This window comes from Gigantopelta aegis, chromosome 9 (genome assembly GCF_016097555.1).
Source record: "Gigantopelta aegis isolate Gae_Host chromosome 9, Gae_host_genome, whole genome shotgun sequence".
Lineage (NCBI taxonomy): Eukaryota > Metazoa > Mollusca > Gastropoda > Neomphalida > Peltospiridae > Gigantopelta > Gigantopelta aegis.
The window spans coordinates 64,654,640-64,676,192 of NC_054707.1; the positions used below are offsets into that span (position 1 = coordinate 64,654,640).

General features: G+C 36.6%; 1 protein-coding gene across 3 annotated transcripts in view; it reads left to right on the top strand.

Moving 5' to 3' along the window:
• Positions 1 to 19,878, top strand: part of LOC121382302 (KRR1 small subunit processome component homolog) — a 31,893-nt gene extending 12,015 nt beyond the window's left edge. For all 3 annotated transcript variants that reach the window (XM_041511874.1, XM_041511873.1, XM_041511875.1), the window contains exons 3-11: positions 4,183 to 4,317; positions 5,532 to 5,657; positions 6,871 to 6,954; positions 8,049 to 8,105; positions 9,742 to 9,912; positions 13,726 to 13,803; positions 17,850 to 17,955; positions 18,940 to 18,986; positions 19,593 to 19,878. In XM_041511874.1, the coding sequence (XP_041367808.1) occupies positions 4,183 to 4,317; positions 5,532 to 5,657; positions 6,871 to 6,954; positions 8,049 to 8,105; positions 9,742 to 9,912; positions 13,726 to 13,803; positions 17,850 to 17,955; positions 18,940 to 18,986; positions 19,593 to 19,610 (822 nt within the window). In that variant the 3' untranslated portion in view covers positions 19,611 to 19,878. The remainder of the gene's footprint in view (positions 1 to 4,182; positions 4,318 to 5,531; positions 5,658 to 6,870; positions 6,955 to 8,048; positions 8,106 to 9,741; positions 9,913 to 13,725; positions 13,804 to 17,849; positions 17,956 to 18,939; positions 18,987 to 19,592) is intronic.
• Positions 19,879 to 21,553: the final 1,675 nt, after the last annotated feature.

The following is a 21,553-nucleotide window of genomic DNA, read 5'->3' on the forward strand; positions in this document are numbered from 1 at the left end:
GATTCATCGACAATGGCCTCAACTGCGATGGAGACAGGTGTGGTTCAGTGACGAGTCCCGATTTCTGCTCCGACGTCATGATGGAAGATGTCGCGTGTATAGGATTCGTGGTGAACGTTATGCGGCAAACTGCGTGCAGGAAGTGGACAGATTCGGCGGGGGTAGTGTCATGGTGTGGGCAGCCATCTCACACACTGGCAGAACTGACCTGGTCCACGTGCAGGGCAACCTGAATGCACAGGGCTACATTGACCAGATCCTCCGGCCACACATCGTTCCAGTTATGGCCAACGCCAACGCAGTGTTCCAACATGACAACGCCAGGCCTCACACAGCACGTCTCACAACGGCTTTCCTACAGAACAACAACATTAATGTCCTTCCTTGGCCATCGATATCACTGGATTTGAACCCAACTGAGCATCTATGGGACGAGTTGGACCGACGCCTCCGACAGCGACAACCACAGCCCCAGACCCTGCCCGAGCTGGCAGCAGCCTTGCAGGCCGAGTGGGCCACCATCCCCCGGGACATCATCCGTACTCTGGTTGCTTCAATGGGCAGGCGGTGCCAGGCAGTTGTCAACACACGCGGAGGCCACACCCGGTATTGACTCCAGATGACCTTGATCTTGGTGGTGTGTCCTATCACTTACTCACAATGGACTAGAGTGAATTGTGAACAATCCTGCAACATTTGGTAATTATCGGACTCACCATTCAATAATTAAATCAATTCTCCAAATGTTACGACAATGTGGTTTTGCGTTTCTTCTTTTGAAGAGTATATATATATATATATATATACTCTTCAAAAAAAGAAACGCAAAAGGGTACAAATGGGTTATAACTCCGATTTTATGTTTCCTACCGGTTCATGCTTTGTGAATATAAGGTAATTGCATGTCCCAAACACATTCCCACGGTTACATTCGATAAAACGCAGCTACTGTACAATAAAGTTCCAAAATGTGAATATTCGCAAAAACGCAGCCACATGCAAACCATGTCACCACTGCACGTGCGTTGTCTGCACGTGCAACATGAACACCGACAGTATAAAAGTGCAGGGTGTTCGCTTGCCTGGCCTCTGTATCTGGCCGACAGTTGACAATCCAGGACATGCCACGTCTCAGTGAACCGCAGAGAAACAATGCCATCGGCCGACTAGACGCAGGCGAATCCAGAACGGCCGTTGCCAGGGCATTCCATGTGTCCCCAAGCACCATCTCCAGACTGTGGGACCGTTACCAGCAACATGGATCAACATGTGACCTCCCTAGATCCGGTCGACCACGGGTCACTACCCCCGGGCAGGACCGCTACATCCGGGTACGCCACCTTCGGGAACGATTGACTACTGCCACCTCCACAGCCGCAGCAATACCAGGTTTGCGCAGGATATCCGACCAGACCGTACGGAACCGCCTACGTGAGGTAGGAATTCGTGCCAGACGTCCAGTTCGAGGTGTCATCTTAACACCACAACACCGTCGACTCCGACTGAAGTGGTGCCAGATTCATCGACAATGGGCTCAACTGCGATGGAGACAGGTGTGGTTCAGTGACGAGTCCCGATTTCTGCTCCGACGTCATGATGGAAGATGTCGCGTGTATAGGCGTCGTGGTGAACGTTATGCGGCAAACTGCGTGCAGGAAGTGGACAGATTCGGCGGGGGTAGTGTCATGGTGTGGGCAGCCATCTCACACACTGGCAGAACTGACCTGGTCCACGTGCAGGGCAACCTGAATGCACAGGGCTACATTGACTAGATCCTCCGGCCACACATCGTTCCAGTTATGGCCAACGCCAACGCAGTGTTCCAACATGACAACGCCAGGCCTCACACAGCACGTCTCACAACGGCTTTTCTACAGAACAACAACATTAATGTCCTTCCTTGGCCATCGATATAACCGGATTTGAACCCAACTGAGCATCTATGGGACGAGTTGGACCGACGCCTCCGACAGCGACAACCACAGCCCCAGACCCTGCCCGAGCTGGCAGCAGCCTTGCAGGCCGAGTGGGCCACCATCCCCCGGGACGTCATCCGTACTCTGGTTGCTTCAATGGGCAGGCGGTGCCAGGCAGTTGTTAACACACGCGGAGGCCACACCCGGTATTGACTCCAGATGACCTTGACCTTGGTGGTGTGTCCTATCACTTACTCACAATGGACTAGAGTGAATTGTGAACAATCCTGCAACATTTGGTAATTATCGGACTCACCAATCAATAATTAAATCAATTCTCCAAATGTTACGACAATGTGGTTTTGCGTTTCTTCTTTTGAAGAGTATATAATTTCCTGTTATGGTGCAATTATAAATACAGGTGATAATTTTTCACATTCATGCAAGTATGAAGCACAGAACCGGTTTATAAGCTGTATAATTAAAAAATTTCCACATTTATACAATTTCCTCAATTCTGATTGGACGACATCAAAGAAAAACTGAATGTTAACCTTCGATAAACCTCAGAAAATGATGTCATTACATAAAACAGGTCATGGAAAGGACGCTAGAAGCTGATTTATGTGTATTTGAACTAAATATGGTGTGTCCAGGCGCTTGTGCATACATTTTAGAAGAGGGTGGTGGGGCTAAGCTGTGGCTAGCGAAATTGATGAGGGGTTATGACATGCTTCCCCGGAAAAGTATTGAAAAAAAAGAGAACATTTGCTTGATCAAGGTGAGGGTTTGACTGCCGTAACCAACCCACTGCACAACCTCTGGTTTTTATAATTATATAAAATCTGTTTGTCATTTAAAAAATTAATTTATCAATGTACAACTGTCACAAACTGCATAAAATTGCGTAGCGTAGTGAAGTATTTTAAACTAAACATCTCAGAATATGGCGTCATTACATCAAATGGGACGTCAGTGCATAAAGCAGATCATGGGAAGAACTTTAAAAACTGATTTATGAATTATGTGTAGTTTTAACTAAATAAGTTATGCTGTTTGTAATTATAAGAATTGTTCGTCATGTTTTGCTATGCTACACAATTTGTGACCATTATACATTGATAAACTGCAAAACATGACGAACAATTCTTATATGAACGATATAGTGCCTTAGTGTAAAAACGTTCATACATAAGTGTGTAAAATGGTTATGTGCTTCATACTTGCATGAACGTCAAAATTTATCTTGTTAAATTTTAATTATTACAAGTGAATAATAATTTCATTAATATAACATACTATAAAGTATAAAATAACAATAGAACTCTTTTCTTCATGAAATTAATACATGGCATAGGGGTGATCCCCATTCTGCAGTTTGGCTTTTTTCATATTGGCTAAATGAGGGAATTTTAACATTCTTTCATACATTTAAATCTATAACAGTCATTTTATTAACTTGAAATAAAGAAAAGAGCTGAAACGATCTCTTTTGTTTTCTAATCATTGCCAAAGTAGTGCCCATATACCACTAGGGTTTTGAACACGCCCATCCAGAGTCCGACCTCCGATAAGATCAGTGGCCTGACTCGGTATGGGGGTACGTTTGTGAAGTCACATGATATTCTTTGGACGTATCCAAACATTTATGCCAAAAGCTTACTTGCAGATTGGAATTATAAGAATATGTTTGGCACTGAACCTTAGGCATCCTCAATATAATGCCAAATCAGTATCTGCTAACCAAGTTGGCATTAAATAAAGACACTGTATGAAAATCTGTTAGACACGTCACATAAACAAGTGATACAATGTAGGTAATGGACTTGACCAGTCCGAAGCACTGAATCTAACCATTAATTTTGAAAACATTTTGCGTTTACTTTACTTAGATGATTGCACTCATTGATTAGGTAGTAAAATATTGTATTTATTTTAATTGTATGATATGCATTAGCTTTACTTCTTATATGTCATTTCATTTTAACTTATTTTCATGCTTATATCATTTATGGTTCAAGCATGCTGTCCTGGGCACACACCTCAGGTATCTGGGCTGTCTGTTGAGGACAGTGTGTTAGTGGTTAGTGAGAGATAAGAGGGTGTAATGGCATACACCTATCCATTGAGTCATTAAAATTCTCTCTGGGTGGGAGTCAGTACGGGGCTGCGTATCCTGTACCTTCCAGCCTTATGTCTGATGGCTTAGTTTAACCACAACACCACATAGGCCGGTCTTCTAACTTTGATGGTTCAATCTTTGTAGAGTATTTGTGCTGACCTTGATGTTGTGGAAGGAAGCATGTCAGTTCGCACTACGAGAAGAACATGGGATCCTTACATGATTGTTAAAGCTCGGGATCTCATCAAACTGTTAGCAAGAAGTATGCCGTATGAACAGGTATTTGACAATTGTTATGGGGGGTGGGTAGGTGTAACATGGCACTAGTATACTCATCTGCTCATCTGATTGTTTATAATTATTTTTATAATTCATATCTTGTTTTGAATATTTTTGTAAATAGCAGAAGAGCATAGCTCAATAGTTATTGCACTTGTCTAATTTGCCAGTTGTCAATTTATAAAAACAATTGTCAAATTTTGTTTAATTTAGCGAAATAATTTTGTATAATAACTGATATTTTGATTTTTGAAGTTTTGATAATTTGGCGAAATGTGCTGCTCACCCAGATCAAGCCCTGGTTAGCAATGAAGGTATAGTGTTGTTAGTACAACTAAAAAATATGCCAATAAAGCTTCCATATCGTGTGATATATACTACATCATATTTTTCTCAATACAAATAGATATATATTGTTTTGAAAATGCACTCTTCAATTAATATGTAATTCACTACTTGCTGATTAAATTTAAATAATGTGCTGGGTGTGATGTTAAAACAATATATATATATATATATATATATATATATATATATATATATATATATATATATATATATATATATATATATATATATATATAATCTTGGTTTAAACAATATTTATTAGCAAATCAAATTTGGGATTGGCCAACAGGCAAGTGCCTATATTAAGGTCTCTCCCTACATTTAACAAATATACATGTTATACATCAAGATGGCTAGAACAATATTACAATAAAGATAACACAGATAGTTGGGGGAATAGAAGAGAGGAATGTGTAGAAGAAACAAAGAATAAATAGCAAACAATTAGAATGGTTAAATGATCTTGAAACGCTTACTATTAATAAGAAAATTCTGAACAGATTTAAATATAGAGATATTTTCTTGGACACTTAAATTTGAATCTCCAAGTAGCAAAGTATGACACTTGAGATTATAATAGTTCAGTAAATGGGTATTGCGAGCTGCAGCATATATTGGGCAAAAACATAAAAAATGTTCTGCATCTTCAACTGGATAGCCACAAATACAAGAAGGGGTATCTGTCACATGTCGTACAAATTTGTGACCATTCAAATCATTGGTACCCAAACGGAGTCGGCTATGTAGAATCTGTTGCCATCTATCACCTTCATAAAAATAGGATGGAACAGCAGGGTCGTGTTTGTTCATTTGTATTTTAAACAATTTTAATGAAATATATATATATCTTCTGTGTTTTTCTCCAGGCTGTCCGTGTGTTGGATGATAATGTAGCCTGTGACATCATCAAGATTGGTTCCATGGTGCAGAGTCGAGACCGGTATGTGAAGAGACGCCAGAGACTCATTGGACCGAACGGTTCAACTCTGAAGGTGCAGGACAGAAAAAAACCCATTTCAAATATTATTTTAATACAACTATAATTGATGAAAGTGACTATTTTAAACCCAGTAAAACAAAATACAGATATACATATATATTTAATTTAAAAAAAAAATCTCTTGCTTGATGATTGTTGCTCTCAGTAACGGTTGTACACTAAAGATGTGTATTTGTCAAATACAAATTTCTGCAATTCAAATCTAAAGTATAATAATGTGGGTCTGTAATGGACCTTGTTCCACAATAAAGGTACTGTCAAGTCCAGTAAAAACTGATTTAATGGAAATATATATAATTATGCTTGATGAATGAAGGTACTTAGTGATTCTTCATTATAGGTGTTGGTTTATCCAATAGATTTCTTATCTACCTGTGCTAAATACAGTGGAAAGTTTGATTTATAATAATTATTGTGGAATGTAACTGTGATTGTTGAAAATGTAGAAAGTGTGATTTATAAATTTTGTATGTGGACTAACTATGATTACTGAAACTGACTCCATAATGATTAAATTAAGATGACGACGAAGTCTATAGATTTACTTCATGCGTCAAGTCACATGACAAATTTAGATAATAATAGTTCAATATTGGTTAACAATTTAGCCAAAAAAACTATGACATACAAAATGTTTTCAACTCTATAACCGGATTGGTCCCCTCCCACTCCTCACACACACACACACACACACACACACACACCCTGTGCTGGTGTGACTTGGCACCATCCATGTCATTTTTAAAAGCACACTAACCTTACCAAATAAGATCTTTCTATGCTGGCAAACATACATTACAACCATTTTGTGTACCAAATGCCAAAAAATGGCATCTACATAGTTTCCATTTGACAAATGTCTCATGGAAGGCATCATAGCCCATATAAACTGGGGGGTACAGGCTCAAGTTTGACTATCCTGGCGATTTACCCTTTTTTAACAGAGTTATGGCCCTTGAACTTAGGAGCTATGAAAATTTGTTTTCCAGATTGTTTTGGGCAATACCTCAAGATATTGAGCTGAAATTTATGTATAGATTTATCATGTTCTGTTACAGATCAAGTTTAACTTTCATGGTGATTTACCCATTTTTCACAGAGTTATCGTCCTTGATCTTAGGACATTACGAAAATTAGTATGCTTAGACATGTATTGCTTTAGCAGTACTCTATGAATACTTGTTTAACAAAATATTTGATTTCAGGCAATTGAGTTGCTGACAAGCTGCTATGTTTTAGTTCAAGGAAACACAGTGTCCTGTCTTGGACCACACAGAGGACTTAAAGAGGTATCGGTTTTTAAAACTATGTCTCATGGATTTCTTTTTAAAGGAATAGTTTAGATTAAAAAGTACCTATTTTATTTATGTTACATTAATTTACTATATTACAGAGTTCCACGGATTATAAAACCAAAAAAGGTACAAGATTAACAATGAAAGTACAGGTTCAGAGAATTTAAATTCTGCAAAAATGTAGCATCATTAATATAGACAGATTTTCTTTTCCTGATAACACTGTTAGTTTAACTGGTGCAGTACGGTAACTCATATCCAGAGGTCATTAGACATGTTTCCAAATTATTCAGGAAATTTATACGGTACATTGTAGGCACAGGGGTATGTGCCATGTGTGTATCTCTATACATAATCTATAGCATGTATCAGTTGTTCCCCAAAACAATTGGTTTTGGATATACAGAAGCCTATTATGTTTGGACAAACATTTATTACATAGTTATTCAATCCTACTATAGTGTAAAGACATTTTCGAGCTGTGTTATAAATTTCCCTTGTATCGCACATATGTGGGATCTGGACCGGGACTTTTAAATGGGGAAATTCCCTTTTTATTTTTAGCGCCTTTTTGTTATTGACGTCATATATGATTTACAAATTACGTCACATCATATTTGAAACATTACACAGATTGCCGCAGAGTACGATTCTTAATGTTAAATAAAGCCATGAAAGGAGTATCGATTATGGATTTAAGAAAGTGTTGTTATGACGTTAAATTAAAAACCGATTTCATAAAACATACAAGAAGGTATGTAATAAATACAGAACTTCACATACGTTGTTTTCACTTCCTGTTTATTGCATTTGTTGATTTTGTGCAAGAACATACCACTCAACCGCTATGCGGTCTCATGGTATATATTTGTGCACAAACTTAACTTGTTTAATAAATAGGAAGTGAAAACAATGTATGCAAAATTCTGTATATGTATGAAATCCACTTAACCTATTTGCGTAGAACGTGAGGACTCTGTGTACAGATCCTGATACAGACTATGCGTTAGGCCTCTGAGCAACAGCTCATCTCGAATGGACAGGCCTGTGCATCCATGAAATCTCAGCCAAATAATTACTTTTTACAGGTCAGGAAGATTGTTGAAGACACCATGAAAAATATTCATCCAGTTTATAACATAAAGGTTTGTGAAGACAATTCTGTTATCTTTAGTTACATGTAAGTTTTGTTTTCATTAGAAATTGATGCAGCCAGAATGTTTGTTTTTCTTTGAAGGGGATTTTCATTCCCATTTATTGCTTTTAGTTGAATTCATTCCTCTCACTTTTAATTTTTTCCAACACTATTTGAAACAAATTATTGCTGAGGCATAACCTTGCCATGTATGTTATTAATTCATTCATATATTTACCTTAAAGTTTGTTTAACACCCAATAGACTATGGGTCATTTTGTTCTGGGGTCAGGGCTCATGCGACCGGGCAAAGTGAGCCCAAACTTCGCTCTGACCAGCCTGACTTCGCCATGCCAGTCACTGTACGGCGAAATTTATGTTGCTTTTTTGAAAATAGCCATCACTTACAATGTACACAATCACGGATGAATGGTGAAGAACTTGAGGAACACCTATTCATAGATAATAATTAAGTGTGAATGGCCTGAGAGTTTGAAGAGACACTGGCGCCACAAAATCATGCGGCAGGCTCGTAGATAGATGGTCTAGCTCAGACAACACCCGTGTCTGGCATTAATAGTAATTAACTAGTTTTAGGCTTTGTCATAATGAATAAATTCAACATACAAAACAGATGTCAAAATTATAAAATAGCGGTGACCTGTCCTACATACCCAGAGGCCACTTAAACTGGATCCACAAGTCGCTGAAGTTTCCGTGTTAAGCAGCCATTGTAAATTCTTTAAACATTTTTTTTATTGTAAACAACAGTGATAAGCAATGTTCACAACTTCACGGATACTAGTACCCATTCAGTCTGACAACTCCACAGTGTATTAATTAAGAAACTATGACGGTGGAATGCATTTAATTGCCTCTGGGTAATCTAAGCTTGACCGTTGTAGATTAATCTACTTTGACAATACTCTGCATGGAGTAGGTATTAAATGAAAGGAGAAGACAAACTTGTAAGAGAATGAATTCTAAACAGTTAACTTAGTGCTTTTCAACTACATTTCATTATTTCTAAAGAAGGTGACATGTGGAAAGGTGATTTTTAAAAAAACCTATAAAGCATATATCCATCAATTAGCAGTACAGACGGTAAAAAAAACCCGTTGTACCTGTATAACTTCTTTTTGGGGGGGGGGGTTAAAAATTCAAGTCTCCCTGTTGTTAAAAACTTCACCCTCTCTAAAGTTTGAGAGAGAAGTGACTTCGCTCTACGATTTTGACCTCACGTGAGGCCTGGCTGGGGTGAAATTAATTTCATTCATGTGCAATATTTCCATATTGGAGATGCATATATATATGTATATGTGTATGTATGTGTATGTGTGTATATATATATATATATATATATACACACACACACACACACACGACACATATTGTTTTAATAAAGGAACCTTCATTAGCAATAAGTGATCATTTGAAATAAAGTGGACCGTATATTGGGTTGTGTGGAGGTGATACAATGTTTTCTTTGTACTTGTGGAATATTTCATCATATTCCTTAGATACCGAGCAAGTCCTCAAAATTTCTTTTTCTTATTATTTTAAAATGTATTAGACAATTCTAAACTGGAATAGCTTCTTCAAATCTCAGCTGTCCGAACTGTTTTAAAATGTTTAATTCTCCTCAGACGCTGATGATTAAAAAGGAGTTGGCCAAGGATCCCAACCTGAAATATGAGAGCTGGGACCGGTTTTTGCCGCACTTCAAGTCAAAGAACATCAGCAAGAGGAAACAACCCAAGAAGAAACACGTCAAGAAGGAATACACGCCTTTCCCTCCTCCTCAGCCACAGAGTAAAGTAAGATGCATTGAGAGGCTAACACAAAGTTAATGGCTGTGTTTCTATACAAACATGAAACCGTGTCTGTGAAAGAGAGTACAGTTAAAGTTTAATTTGTTTAACAACACCACTAGAACACATTGATTTATTAATCCAACGGCTATTGGATATCGGACATTTGATAATTTTGACATATAATCTTAGAGAGGAAACATGCAACATTTTTCCATTAGTAGCAAGGGATCTTTTATATGCACTATCCCATGAGGATAGCACTTACCACAGTCTTTGATATACCCGTTGTGGGACTGGCTGGAACAAGAAATAGCCCCATGGGCCTGTTGATTGGAATCGATCCCAAACTGACCGCAAATGAAGCGAGTGCTTTACCACTGGGCTACATCCTGTCCCAAGAGTAAAGTAAGATGCAGTGAAAGACTAACACAATGAACAGCTGTGTTTCTATACAGATATAAGACCGCATCTATGAAAAAGAATACAGACGAGGCAGTTTAAAATGATTTGTAATTAGAATTGTAATATGGCACATGTTGGGCACCCGTTTGTTGGAAGTGGCGGGACCTAGTTCAGTGGTAAAGTGTTCACTTGATAGATCCCCATTGGTGGGTCTATTGGGCTATTTCTTGTGTCAGCCAGTGCTCCACGACTGGTATATCAAAGACTGTGGTATGTGTTGCCCTGTCTGTGAAATGGTGCATATAAAATATTTCTTGCTATTAATTGAAAAATGTAACATGCTTCCTTTCTAAGACTACATGTCAAAATTACCAAATGTTTCACATCTAATAGCCAGTGATTAATAAATCAATGTGCTCTAGTGGTGTTTGTAAACAAAACAATTTTAACTGTTTGTTGGAAATGATATCAACGTTTTATATATTGTATCAAAAGGAAAAGTGGGGTTTTTTCCCTGTTAATTGTTGTATGTTTATTATCTTTCATGATGAATTACTAGTTCAGCAATATATTAATTGCCTTAAATACTCTCAAAAACCTCTTTACACTCTGGGGGTGGGACGTAACTCAGTGGTAAAGTTCTTTCTTCATGCATGGTCAGTTTGGGATCAATCCACATCGGTGGGCCCATTGGTCTATTTCTCTTTCCAACCAGTGCACCATGAATGGTATATCAAAGGCCATGGTATGTACTATTCTATTTGTGGTATGGTACATATATAGAGATTATTACTTGAGCTTGTATGTCATACTGATTTTACGAAACGAGTGTCAGGAGTTTTGTATTGCCCAAGCGAGAGCGAGGGTAATACATGAATTCTGACACGAGTTTTGTAAAATCAGTACGATTCACATGCAAGTGTAGTAATTTCTTTATTATCCACATTATCCAAAATATTATTTTTATGAATAACAAGCTAGGACCATGTCAAAATGTTTGAAACGTAACTAAAAAGAGACGACAAAATGACGTCATTTTCTTTATAAGCGTTTACACTGGAGAAGCCACATTAAGTTATGACATCACTTCCCAAAATGGCATCATTCGATGTGCACGTGAAATCATTCTGACACATATTGGTCATACTGATTATATTTCCCTGAATATCTTGAACTATGTGGATAATAAAAAAGACTCCTTGCTACTAATGGAAAAATGTCTGTGTCAAAATGACCATATGTTTGATATCCAATAGCCAATGATTAATAAATCAATGTGCTCTAGTGGTGTCATTAAACAAAACAAACTTCATACTTTACACTCTAACTCTTTTAAAAATGGACTCAACTCTCTTCATAATTAACTGTTCAAAATTCTGGTTTTATTCTTTTAGCTGAAATATGTTGTCATCACACTTGTTTGACATCTGTCTCTTTTTACTAATCAGTAGGTTACAGTACACTTTTTCGTAGACACGGTTATATATCTGGAGCAGGATGTAGCTTAGCATTAGAGCTATGAGGCAATACCGTTTATCCTGCACGAGTGAATTGATTTTGTCCTTCCCGAGGCATTGGCAATTCCTGAGTGCAAGATAAACAATATTGCAGAGTAGCGAGTTGGGTATTCTATTTATTACCCATTATCAATCTTGAACATTTTGTGGAAGATTTTCATACGATACTGTTATTGAAAACAAGCTTGCAAGTTAAGAACAAGAGACAGTGTTACATCATAGCTATAACGTACATATCGCTGATGATGTAAGTTAGTTGTTGACATGGATAAAAGATAGTTGCGGTTGTTTGTTGTTGCCTAACATCAAAGCCTATAGTGAAGCAATGTTTATGACGTTGTAACGTATCTAGGGGGAAGAAATGGGTTTCTTTCTTCACTTCTCTCTGTCCATATGGGTAATAACTATTCTTACACACCCATTGGTGAGAACACCATGTGTTATTTGTGGTTACACATGGTTGTTAACACACGTACATGTGTTAACAATTCAAGACATTAGTGCTGCAACGATAAACGGGTATACCGCGATAATTGATCAGCTCGATATGAACCGCAGTACAGTTTTGCGTATCGCGATTTTTATACGCTATTTTTTTACTTGTATCTTATTTGATTTGAAATAGGCAAACAAACAAACAAACAAAAACCACATCATTTTATTAATTGGTGATGATAGGAAATGTAACAATCACGTCAAGCATACTCGGCTTACTTGTTGGCATACGAAGTGATAGGTTGGTTATACTTGGTTCTAACTTCTAAACAAAACGTGTTAAAAGTCCAATGAAAATAACCAGTTAACGATAATTACAAATAAATGTTTTGTTACTTACACATTATCATTCATTTTTTATTTACGTTGGAATACGGCTATGGCTATCATCTTCAAAGAAATAAACCAACAAGTGAGAATCACACTTCGCTGTTTTTCACTGAACTCTGAATACTTCGGCCGATTGTTCAAAATACCTCGGCTCTGGTTCGGTCAATCTGGTGAAACATTGCGACTCAATACATACATTTCTGTGTAAAGCGAGCAGCAACGGAAAAGCCTAATAGTAAGGATTTCTGAATGTGACAATATATGAATAGTTTAACACCGTCACACCGGTGTTCTAGTAGACTAGTATTGTGTTAAAAAATAAAAATATGGCCTAAAACATTTAGCCTGACAGCTGAAACTAATAAAGATCATTAAAAAGTTATGCCTTCTGTTTTCATAAAAAAAAACCCAGCCCATAAATATTAATTTTAAATAATATCAACTATATTTCAATACATATTGCAATACAGTTTCTTATATCGCAATATATCACAATACGGTTTTGACATGACATACTGGCTGATCCTAGGTGAAGATCAGGTCACCAATGCCATACATCCAATCAAAAACTACACGATGGAAACCTGATATTCATGTGTCTGTGATGCTAAGTCTGTTACAAGTGCAACGGCTGTAAATAACTTGTAGTCGAAAAAGATGTTAAAATTTGCTTAAAACCTGGTTTTTGAGGATATGTAAAAAAGAGAATAATTTCGCTCGTTAGATACATATTAAAACAACTTGTGAGATAAAAGGTATTTAACAGCCACTCGTGTATTATTCTCTGTTTTTTCCTCTATGGACAAATCACATTGATTTTATATTTAATTATTCAAGGAATAAAATGTATTGTAAATCCACATAGTGCATGCCTGTTAATCGTGAAGATAGGTGGAATGTAAGGGAAGTAACCCTACATGGGATTATGACATTCTTATTATACAGTTTAAAGTGCAATGAACTAATATTCTGTTATTTATATATATATAGATATAGATATATGTATATTATGCACTTTGATGTGTGCTGAATATTTAATGTTATCTACATTATTCCATATTTTTTCTTGCAGGTTGATAAGGAACTGGCATCTGGAGAATATTTTATGAAGGAAAAGGAGAGGAAGATAAAGAAAATGCTGTTAAAAAGGGTGAGTCGGAGCCAAGCATAAAAAGTGCTTCACTCTATGAATATGTAATGACTGCAGAAATACAGCTTTCATGTTTCTGTAATCTGAGATACTGAGTTAGAAGAAATGGCAGTGGTATCATGTGTCATATCTCTTGTGTCTCGGGACGTTTTTTCTGCAGCTGGAATTTTGTTTTGTTATAAATGTATTTGTAATGCAAATTATTGTTTTTGTGTACTTTATCTTAGAAAATGTATAAATTTAAAGACGTTTAATAAGTGCGATATGTTTTCCTACTTAAATGTGTATATTATTTTTCAGCACAAGTGTATATAATAATTTCCAGATCAGAGTCATACCTAGGGTAAAACATTTTAGTGGTGTGTGGGTGTTGAGAGGTGATGCATTAAAAAAAGAATCAGGTAACTTCTAAAGTATATGCATACGTTTTTATATTTCGATGGCAGGGAGTCTCTAGTTATGGCCATGTACTCACTGGTTAGTATCAGTAACTTAATTGTTTAAAACCATAAATCAGAAAAATAGACAGTAATTGATGCTCTGACTGTTTTTCTAATTAATTGTAAAGAAACTGGCATCCATTACCATGGTAATTTAAACGAAGCATTATCTTAACATTTATATGTTGATTTTCTTACAACTATAATATGTATCCTGTTCAAGCTTTTAATGTTTTGTTCTAAAATCTTTACTAATGCAATAAGCTGACAGAAATTCACAACAGAAAAACTGCCAATATATATATATATATATATATATACACACACACACACACAGGGCTCACATTAGCAGGCTAAGTGAGCCAAAACTTTGCTTTCACCAAGTTGACTTCGATATATATATATAGTGATTTCTCTAGAAATTTGGTAAGGCATGGTAGACCAAACATTTTTGGGGCATTTTCACCATTTTCGGGGCACTTTTTTTCCCTTAAAAATACACAAAAATTAATTGAAATAAACATTAATGTAATTTATGTGCTTGCTTTAATAAATGAATGGCAAAAGATATAAAAGGCATATTTTATTAATTAATAATACCTTTTTGGATGTTTTATAAAGGCAATTTTAGAATTAATTAGTGAAAAAGGTTTGTTTAATCTCAGGGCAGCATGGTGCTGATTAAGGCAAGATGGTGCTAGACTTTTGAGGCATGGTGCTGCACCATACTAAAACAAGCTAGGGAAAACACAGATATATATATATATATACACACATAGGGCTCAGGCGAGCAGGCTAGGTGAGCCAAAACTTCGCTTTAACCAACTTGACTTCGCTGTGCCGTGTTGAAAGGCAAAATCAATGACCACTTGCATTGTACACAATTACGGAAGATTGGTGAAGAACTTGGGGAAAATCTATTCATAGATAATAATTAAGTGTTAAATGTCTGAGAATTCAAAATGACACTGGCGCCACAAAATTATGTGACAGCTAGCTAGCAGATAGGCGGTCTAGCTCAGACAACACCCGTGTCTGGCACTAATTAAGTAAAGGTAGGCCTACATGTGCTACTGACTGTTGAAGCATATATCTTAAATTCTATTGTCAGGCGTGTGTGTTGGAACTTGTACAAGGATGGAGATCTAAACTTTAGCAAGCAAATTTTGTAGGAGGTTGAGTCGTGCTCCACCAGAAAATACATTGGAAAAAATAAAATTGTTTTGCGCAGCAGTGATTAAACTAGTTTTATGCAGACTTTCTCATAATGAATAAATTCAACATACAAAGAAAGATGTGGAAATTATAAAATAAAACAGGCAAACATGTCCTAGCAGCCACCTGTAGTCAGTGGTCTCGGCCACTTTTTCCCTACCAAAAGATTTTAAAATTAAATACACTCATAATAAGGGCCGGGTCACCTGTCTTACACACACAGTGGTCACCTGTCTTACACACAGTGGCCACCTGTCTTACACACACAGTGGCCACCTGTCTTACACACACAGTGGTCACCTGTCTTACACAGTGGCTGCCTGTCTTGCACACACAGTGGCCGCCTGTCTTACAAACACAGTGGCCACCTGTCTTACACACACAATGGTCACCCGTCTTACACACACAGTGGCCACCTAACCGGGATCCCAAGTCCCTAAAATGCCCGTGTTAAGTGGCCACTGTACATTCTATAAAAGGTGCAGCAAATAAGCAATCTTCACACCTTCATAGATACTAGTACCCATTCAGTCGGACATCTCCACAGTTTATTAATTAAGAAAGTGTGACTATAAAATGCATTTAATTGCCTCTAGGTAATCTAAGCATGACACTGGCAGATTAATCTACTAGAATAATACACTGTGTGGAGTAATAATTAAATGAAAAGAGAAGACAAATATATGAGAGAAAGAATTTCAGTTAAATTAGTGGTTTTTAGTAACATATCATTATTTCTGAAGAAGGCGACATGTGGAAAGGTGATTTTTAGAAAGCTTTAGAGCACACATCCACCAATTAGCAGTACAGACAGTCAAAAAAGAAAGAAAAAGAAGTATACAGACTGTAAAAGCTGCACCTGTATTCAGCGGCCACTTGTAGTAAGCATTCGCTTTTGACTACTACCCTATGTGGCTGCTTAAGACAGGTTTGACTGTATTGGGTTAATATAACATCGTTTTGCGTATTTTAATTCGCTCTATGATTTTTACCTCGGAACACACATAGAGGATATTATATGAGTGTCCATGACAGAGGATGTTTACGACACGAGGGCCTAAATTATCATATTTCCCGAGCGAAAGCGAAATGTTCTGTTTATTACCGTAGAACTGTTTTGCTAAATGAACATTCCAGTCATTGTTTACAAACTAACGTTTCCTTAACGGCAGAGTAATGTTTGTTCATTGATGTCTTGAAAACCAAATCACAACCTGTTCTAAAGTTACGTGATATTTATACGCCCATAAGTAAAGAGTACACATGTATCAACAGCTGTAAATTGTAAAGCATGTGTATACTAAAAAGCAAACAAATACACAGTAACTGAAATAATTAGTTTTGAATTTGAATGACGTCAGTATTCCAATGATGTCACTTTGCATCTCCTTATAAATTGGGTACATGACGTTTCCATTTTAAGAATGCTGGAAAAATTCCAGTGCAAAGTTGCTATTGAATATTTTTTTTTTTTTAACATTATTAACGCACCTGAATGTGTTTGAAGAAAATCTTGTGATTAAAACATTGTACCTTTTACTAAATATGGCTTTCAAGTGAAATTACGGTAAGATATGCTACATTTATTATGTACGAAGCCAAAACAAGGGTGCGAAAAGTGACTCGTCGACCTTAGTATAGATTTCTAACAGTTGTGAATGCTATATTCATAATTAAGTGTTTGATGTGTCACAACTACATCGTAATATAATACAAGTTATCATAAATAATCAATTAATGTTTGATTAAATTAATTAAAAACACGTATTTGTCATTACGGCATGTGATCAGCTTACACTCAAAATAAAAATGTATTAATGAAGAAAGTAGTATCTGTGGAATGTCTTGTCGGCCAATCAGAAAGAAATGTACTCTTACAACAGCCAATCGTTAAACGACAATGTCAGGAGGACATACGATTTAGTTATGACATACGAGGGAAATCGTACGATAAATATGACCCTCGTTATGCTGTACCTCGTAAGTAATAAACACAGATACACACACACACACACACACACACAGGATAACATTTTATATTAGCTAAAAAACTAAACTGTTATTTTTACCTGCTTACTGTAATGACAACCCAATACAAATTGTTTCAGCTACAATGTAGCAAAACAGTATTTTTAGCAATTTGACATATTTTGTTTCAGTACTTTAACATGTTGCCAAATTACATTTTATCATAGCCAAAGAAATTTAAACCAAATAATGATTAATTACAATTGCCAGTTTTCCGCTTTTCTGACTCTTGTGTCAAAAATATTAATTCATGGACTCACTGACTCTCCCCGTCGATACGACTTGTCTCAGAAAAATCATCCTTCATCCACAATTATGCCCAGAAAATATGATACTAAAATGTCTTGTTTGTTTTTTAAATAGGAACAGCAGAAGCTAAGTGAAGAAAAGCAAAAAGAGAAGAGATCAAAGTCACTGATTGCACCAAAGGAACCTGTACATGTTAAAAAGTCTGTCACCCAAACATCAGGTAGGCATTTCCATTTCCTTCAAATCCTGTTTTTGGGTGGTCTGTACATGTATTTTCAGTAGAAATACAACATGACAGCCAGCATCCGTTGTAAACTTTGTTTTGTTTAACCTCAGTGTCACTACAAGAAAACATGGATGTCAAACACTTGGTCATTCTGACACATAACAATTGTAGTCTTCAGAGGAAATCAGTTTCCTGTTAGTAGCATGGGGTCATTTATTTTTACTTCCCCACAGACAGGATAGCACATAAAAACAAAATGGGTCCTCTGATGCAATTTAACCTAGTTTTTATTTATAGCTGTGTGACAATTTTCACCCCTTTTCCCCACATCCTTTAGAGATGTGTCTCATTAATAAGATGTTAGCCATCTAATAACCATAGTTGAAAAGTTAAAGCTTATTAATGGGATGGGGTTGTGGGAGCACGTTCAGACGTGTCTTTGTTTACAGAAGTTATTAAACAGTTTGTGCCTGTTTTCTGAGACAGTCTGGAGCACGCTATAAGTGGCAGTCCTCCAACAAGACTTAATGTGATTCCTTTAGACAAAGCACCTGGCAGTAGTGGCGTAACATGGGTTGCCAGCATCCGGGGCAAGGCACGTATTGCGGCCCCTAACCAGTGGACCGTTGGCACTCCCCGAGTCCCTAATTTTGCACCCGGGGCAACTGCTCCTGTGGCCCCGCCCACGCTAGGCCACTGCCTGGCAGTGAGTCATGTTGGCATCCACTTACGACTGTCAAAACAGCTTTTGGACTGCACAATTATATAAAAAAAACAGAAGTTATTTGTTATAATGTAAATAATCACATTCATGTACTTACCTATGTTTGACACACAATGGCCGATGTGTATTTTTGTGCTGGGGTGTCATTAAATAATGACAGATTCATAATTGTCATAAATGTAAATGGTATATATTTTTAAAAAGAGGTATTATTAACGTCTAGTAATTGGTATTTTTATTTTTATCTTTATTAGGTGATGTTGATATTCCAGCTTTGAAGAAAAAGTTGAAGAAGATGCAGGTATGAAAAAAACACTACAGACTGTCAGAAAATGTTTTATATGTATTTATTTATTTTGTTATTTATTTATTTATTATATATATATATATATATATATATATACAAAAACACTGTCTCCAGAATGACTTGGGTGTAAAATAAGTAATATCAAATTGACAGCAAAACTGCTAGAGAACAGCGGGTGTTTGCTTGGTTGGATGAAAAACACTTCTGGTATGGTTGTAATAATAATTGGGTTTATAGAAGGGAATAGTGTGGAAAAGGTTAGTAAGAACTTGAAATTTATTATTGTTGTAAGATTTTTTTTTTAAACCTTAAAGATAAGAAGAAATAATACAATAATAATCATAAGAAGAAAAGAAAAAGAAAAAAATGTTATTTTACAGATTTTTAAATATAAAAATATACAGTGAAACTCCTCTAAACCAGACACCCTTGGGACCAAGCAAAAAGTCTGGTTTTAAGAGGTATCCGGTTTAGAGAGGTTCTTTTTCATACAGATATTCAGAAAGGGGCTGCAAAAAAATGTCTGGTTTTAAGGGAATTCACTGTATACAAATATTGATAGTATTTTGGTTTTGTTATTTTTTTATTATTTTTTTGCAGAAAAAGAAGAAACGCTGATGAGAATGATAGCATGTGTGTATCACTTCTGATACTGAACGATATGACCGTGTGCTGTCCAAATGTCTTATAGTGGTGATGGAAACTCAAGATTCTTTGAAAAAACTATCTAAAGAATACCTGCTTCACTTGGTGCAGTTTCACAGACACTGAAGACAGATACAGAGTTGATATGGTTTTAAACTTGCCTCAGCTTATGGACATTGTATATATCATTTTATTATCCACCTAGTTCAAGATTTACAGGGAAATAAATCAGTATGATACATGTGTTTCATTACGATTTTATGTTACCAACGAATAACACAATTTTGGGAAGCAACGTCTTAGCTCTGTGTAATCGCTTAACAAAATGATATCATTTCTGAAAATGACATTTCGTTGTCTCCCAATTTGAAAGATTTTCACATGCTCCTTGTTATTCATAAAAAATAATATAATTATCAGTACGACACACCAGTCCATATAATAATCTCTGTAACACATCAGTTTACAGTCCTATGACAATTGAATGTTACTTAATTGCAACTGAGTAATATGATATACTATTGGCCAGGGCCCCGTTCCACAAAGCGATCTTAGCACTAAGATCACCTTAGTGCATAGGGTAGCTATGCACTTAAGGTGATCTTAGGGCTAAGATCGCTTTGTGGAACGGGGCCCAGACAACTGGTCAGTCTTTGATTTCATATTAAAGTGACAGACCCTAGTTTTTAAACACTACAACGTATTTTTCACTATTAAAGCCATTTATGATAATTGATATCGGACATTACTTAAATTTTATTGTTTATAATGTCAGTTTCCATACATCCGAAGTGTTTATGGTTATCTTGTTTGTAATGCCATAAAATTAAATTTTTCATAATTCTAAAGGAAGGAAATGTTTTATTTAACGACACACTCAGCACATTTTATTTATGGTTATATGGCGTCAGACATACGGTTAAGGACCACACAGATATTGAGAGAGGAAACCTGCAGTCGCCATTTTATGGGCTACTCTTTTCAATTAGCAGCAAGGGATCTTTTATATGTACCATCCCACAGACAAGGTAGTACATACCATGGCCTTAGATATGCCAGTCTTGGTGCACTGGCTGGAACGAGAAATAGCCCAATGGGCCCATCGATGGGAATCGATCCCAGACCAACCGTGCATCGAGCGAATGTTTTACCACTGGCCTACGTCCCGCCCCTAATTCTAAAGATGCACATGCGTCGGAGAAGCATTGGTTGTGGAAACGAGCTCCAGTCTTTATTATTTTAGGGAATTTCCCCATTTCAACGTCACTGTCTCTTGTTTCACTCTATTGCTTGTAGATTAACCAAACTTACCATCTTGTTTTCATGGGTTCAAACTAGGGTTTGTGACTTTAAGCAGGACGTAGCCCAGTGGAAAAGTGTTTGCTTAATGCACGGTCAGTCAAGAATCAATCCTCGACCCGGTGGTCCATTGAGTTATTTCTCGTTCCAGCCAGTGCTCCACGACTTGTATTTCAAAGGTTGTGGTATGTACTATCCTGTCTGTGTGATGGTGTATAATAAAGATCCTTTGCTGCATTAGAACAAATTTAGCAGGTTTTCTATGATGACTACGAGTCAGAATAACCATATGTTTGACATCCAATAGCTGATGATTAAATAATCAATGTGCTCTAGTGGTGTCGTAAAACAAAACAAACTTTAACTATAAGCCATATTGTGTGAGAAGTTTTCAAAGTCAGACTGGGTAGTAGCTTGGGTGTCTTGAATACACTATTCCCATGTAGTTTTGTGTGATCTGTGGATGGTAGCAAATAAAATATTGTGGAAAATTGTCAGTTTATTATGGTGATCACAATGAATATTTTTCGTAGAATTTGTTGATATTTTCAAGGTTTTAAATTTTTGAGGCTGCCCACTTAACCTCGAAACTCATGCGTGGGTATCTCATAAAGAAA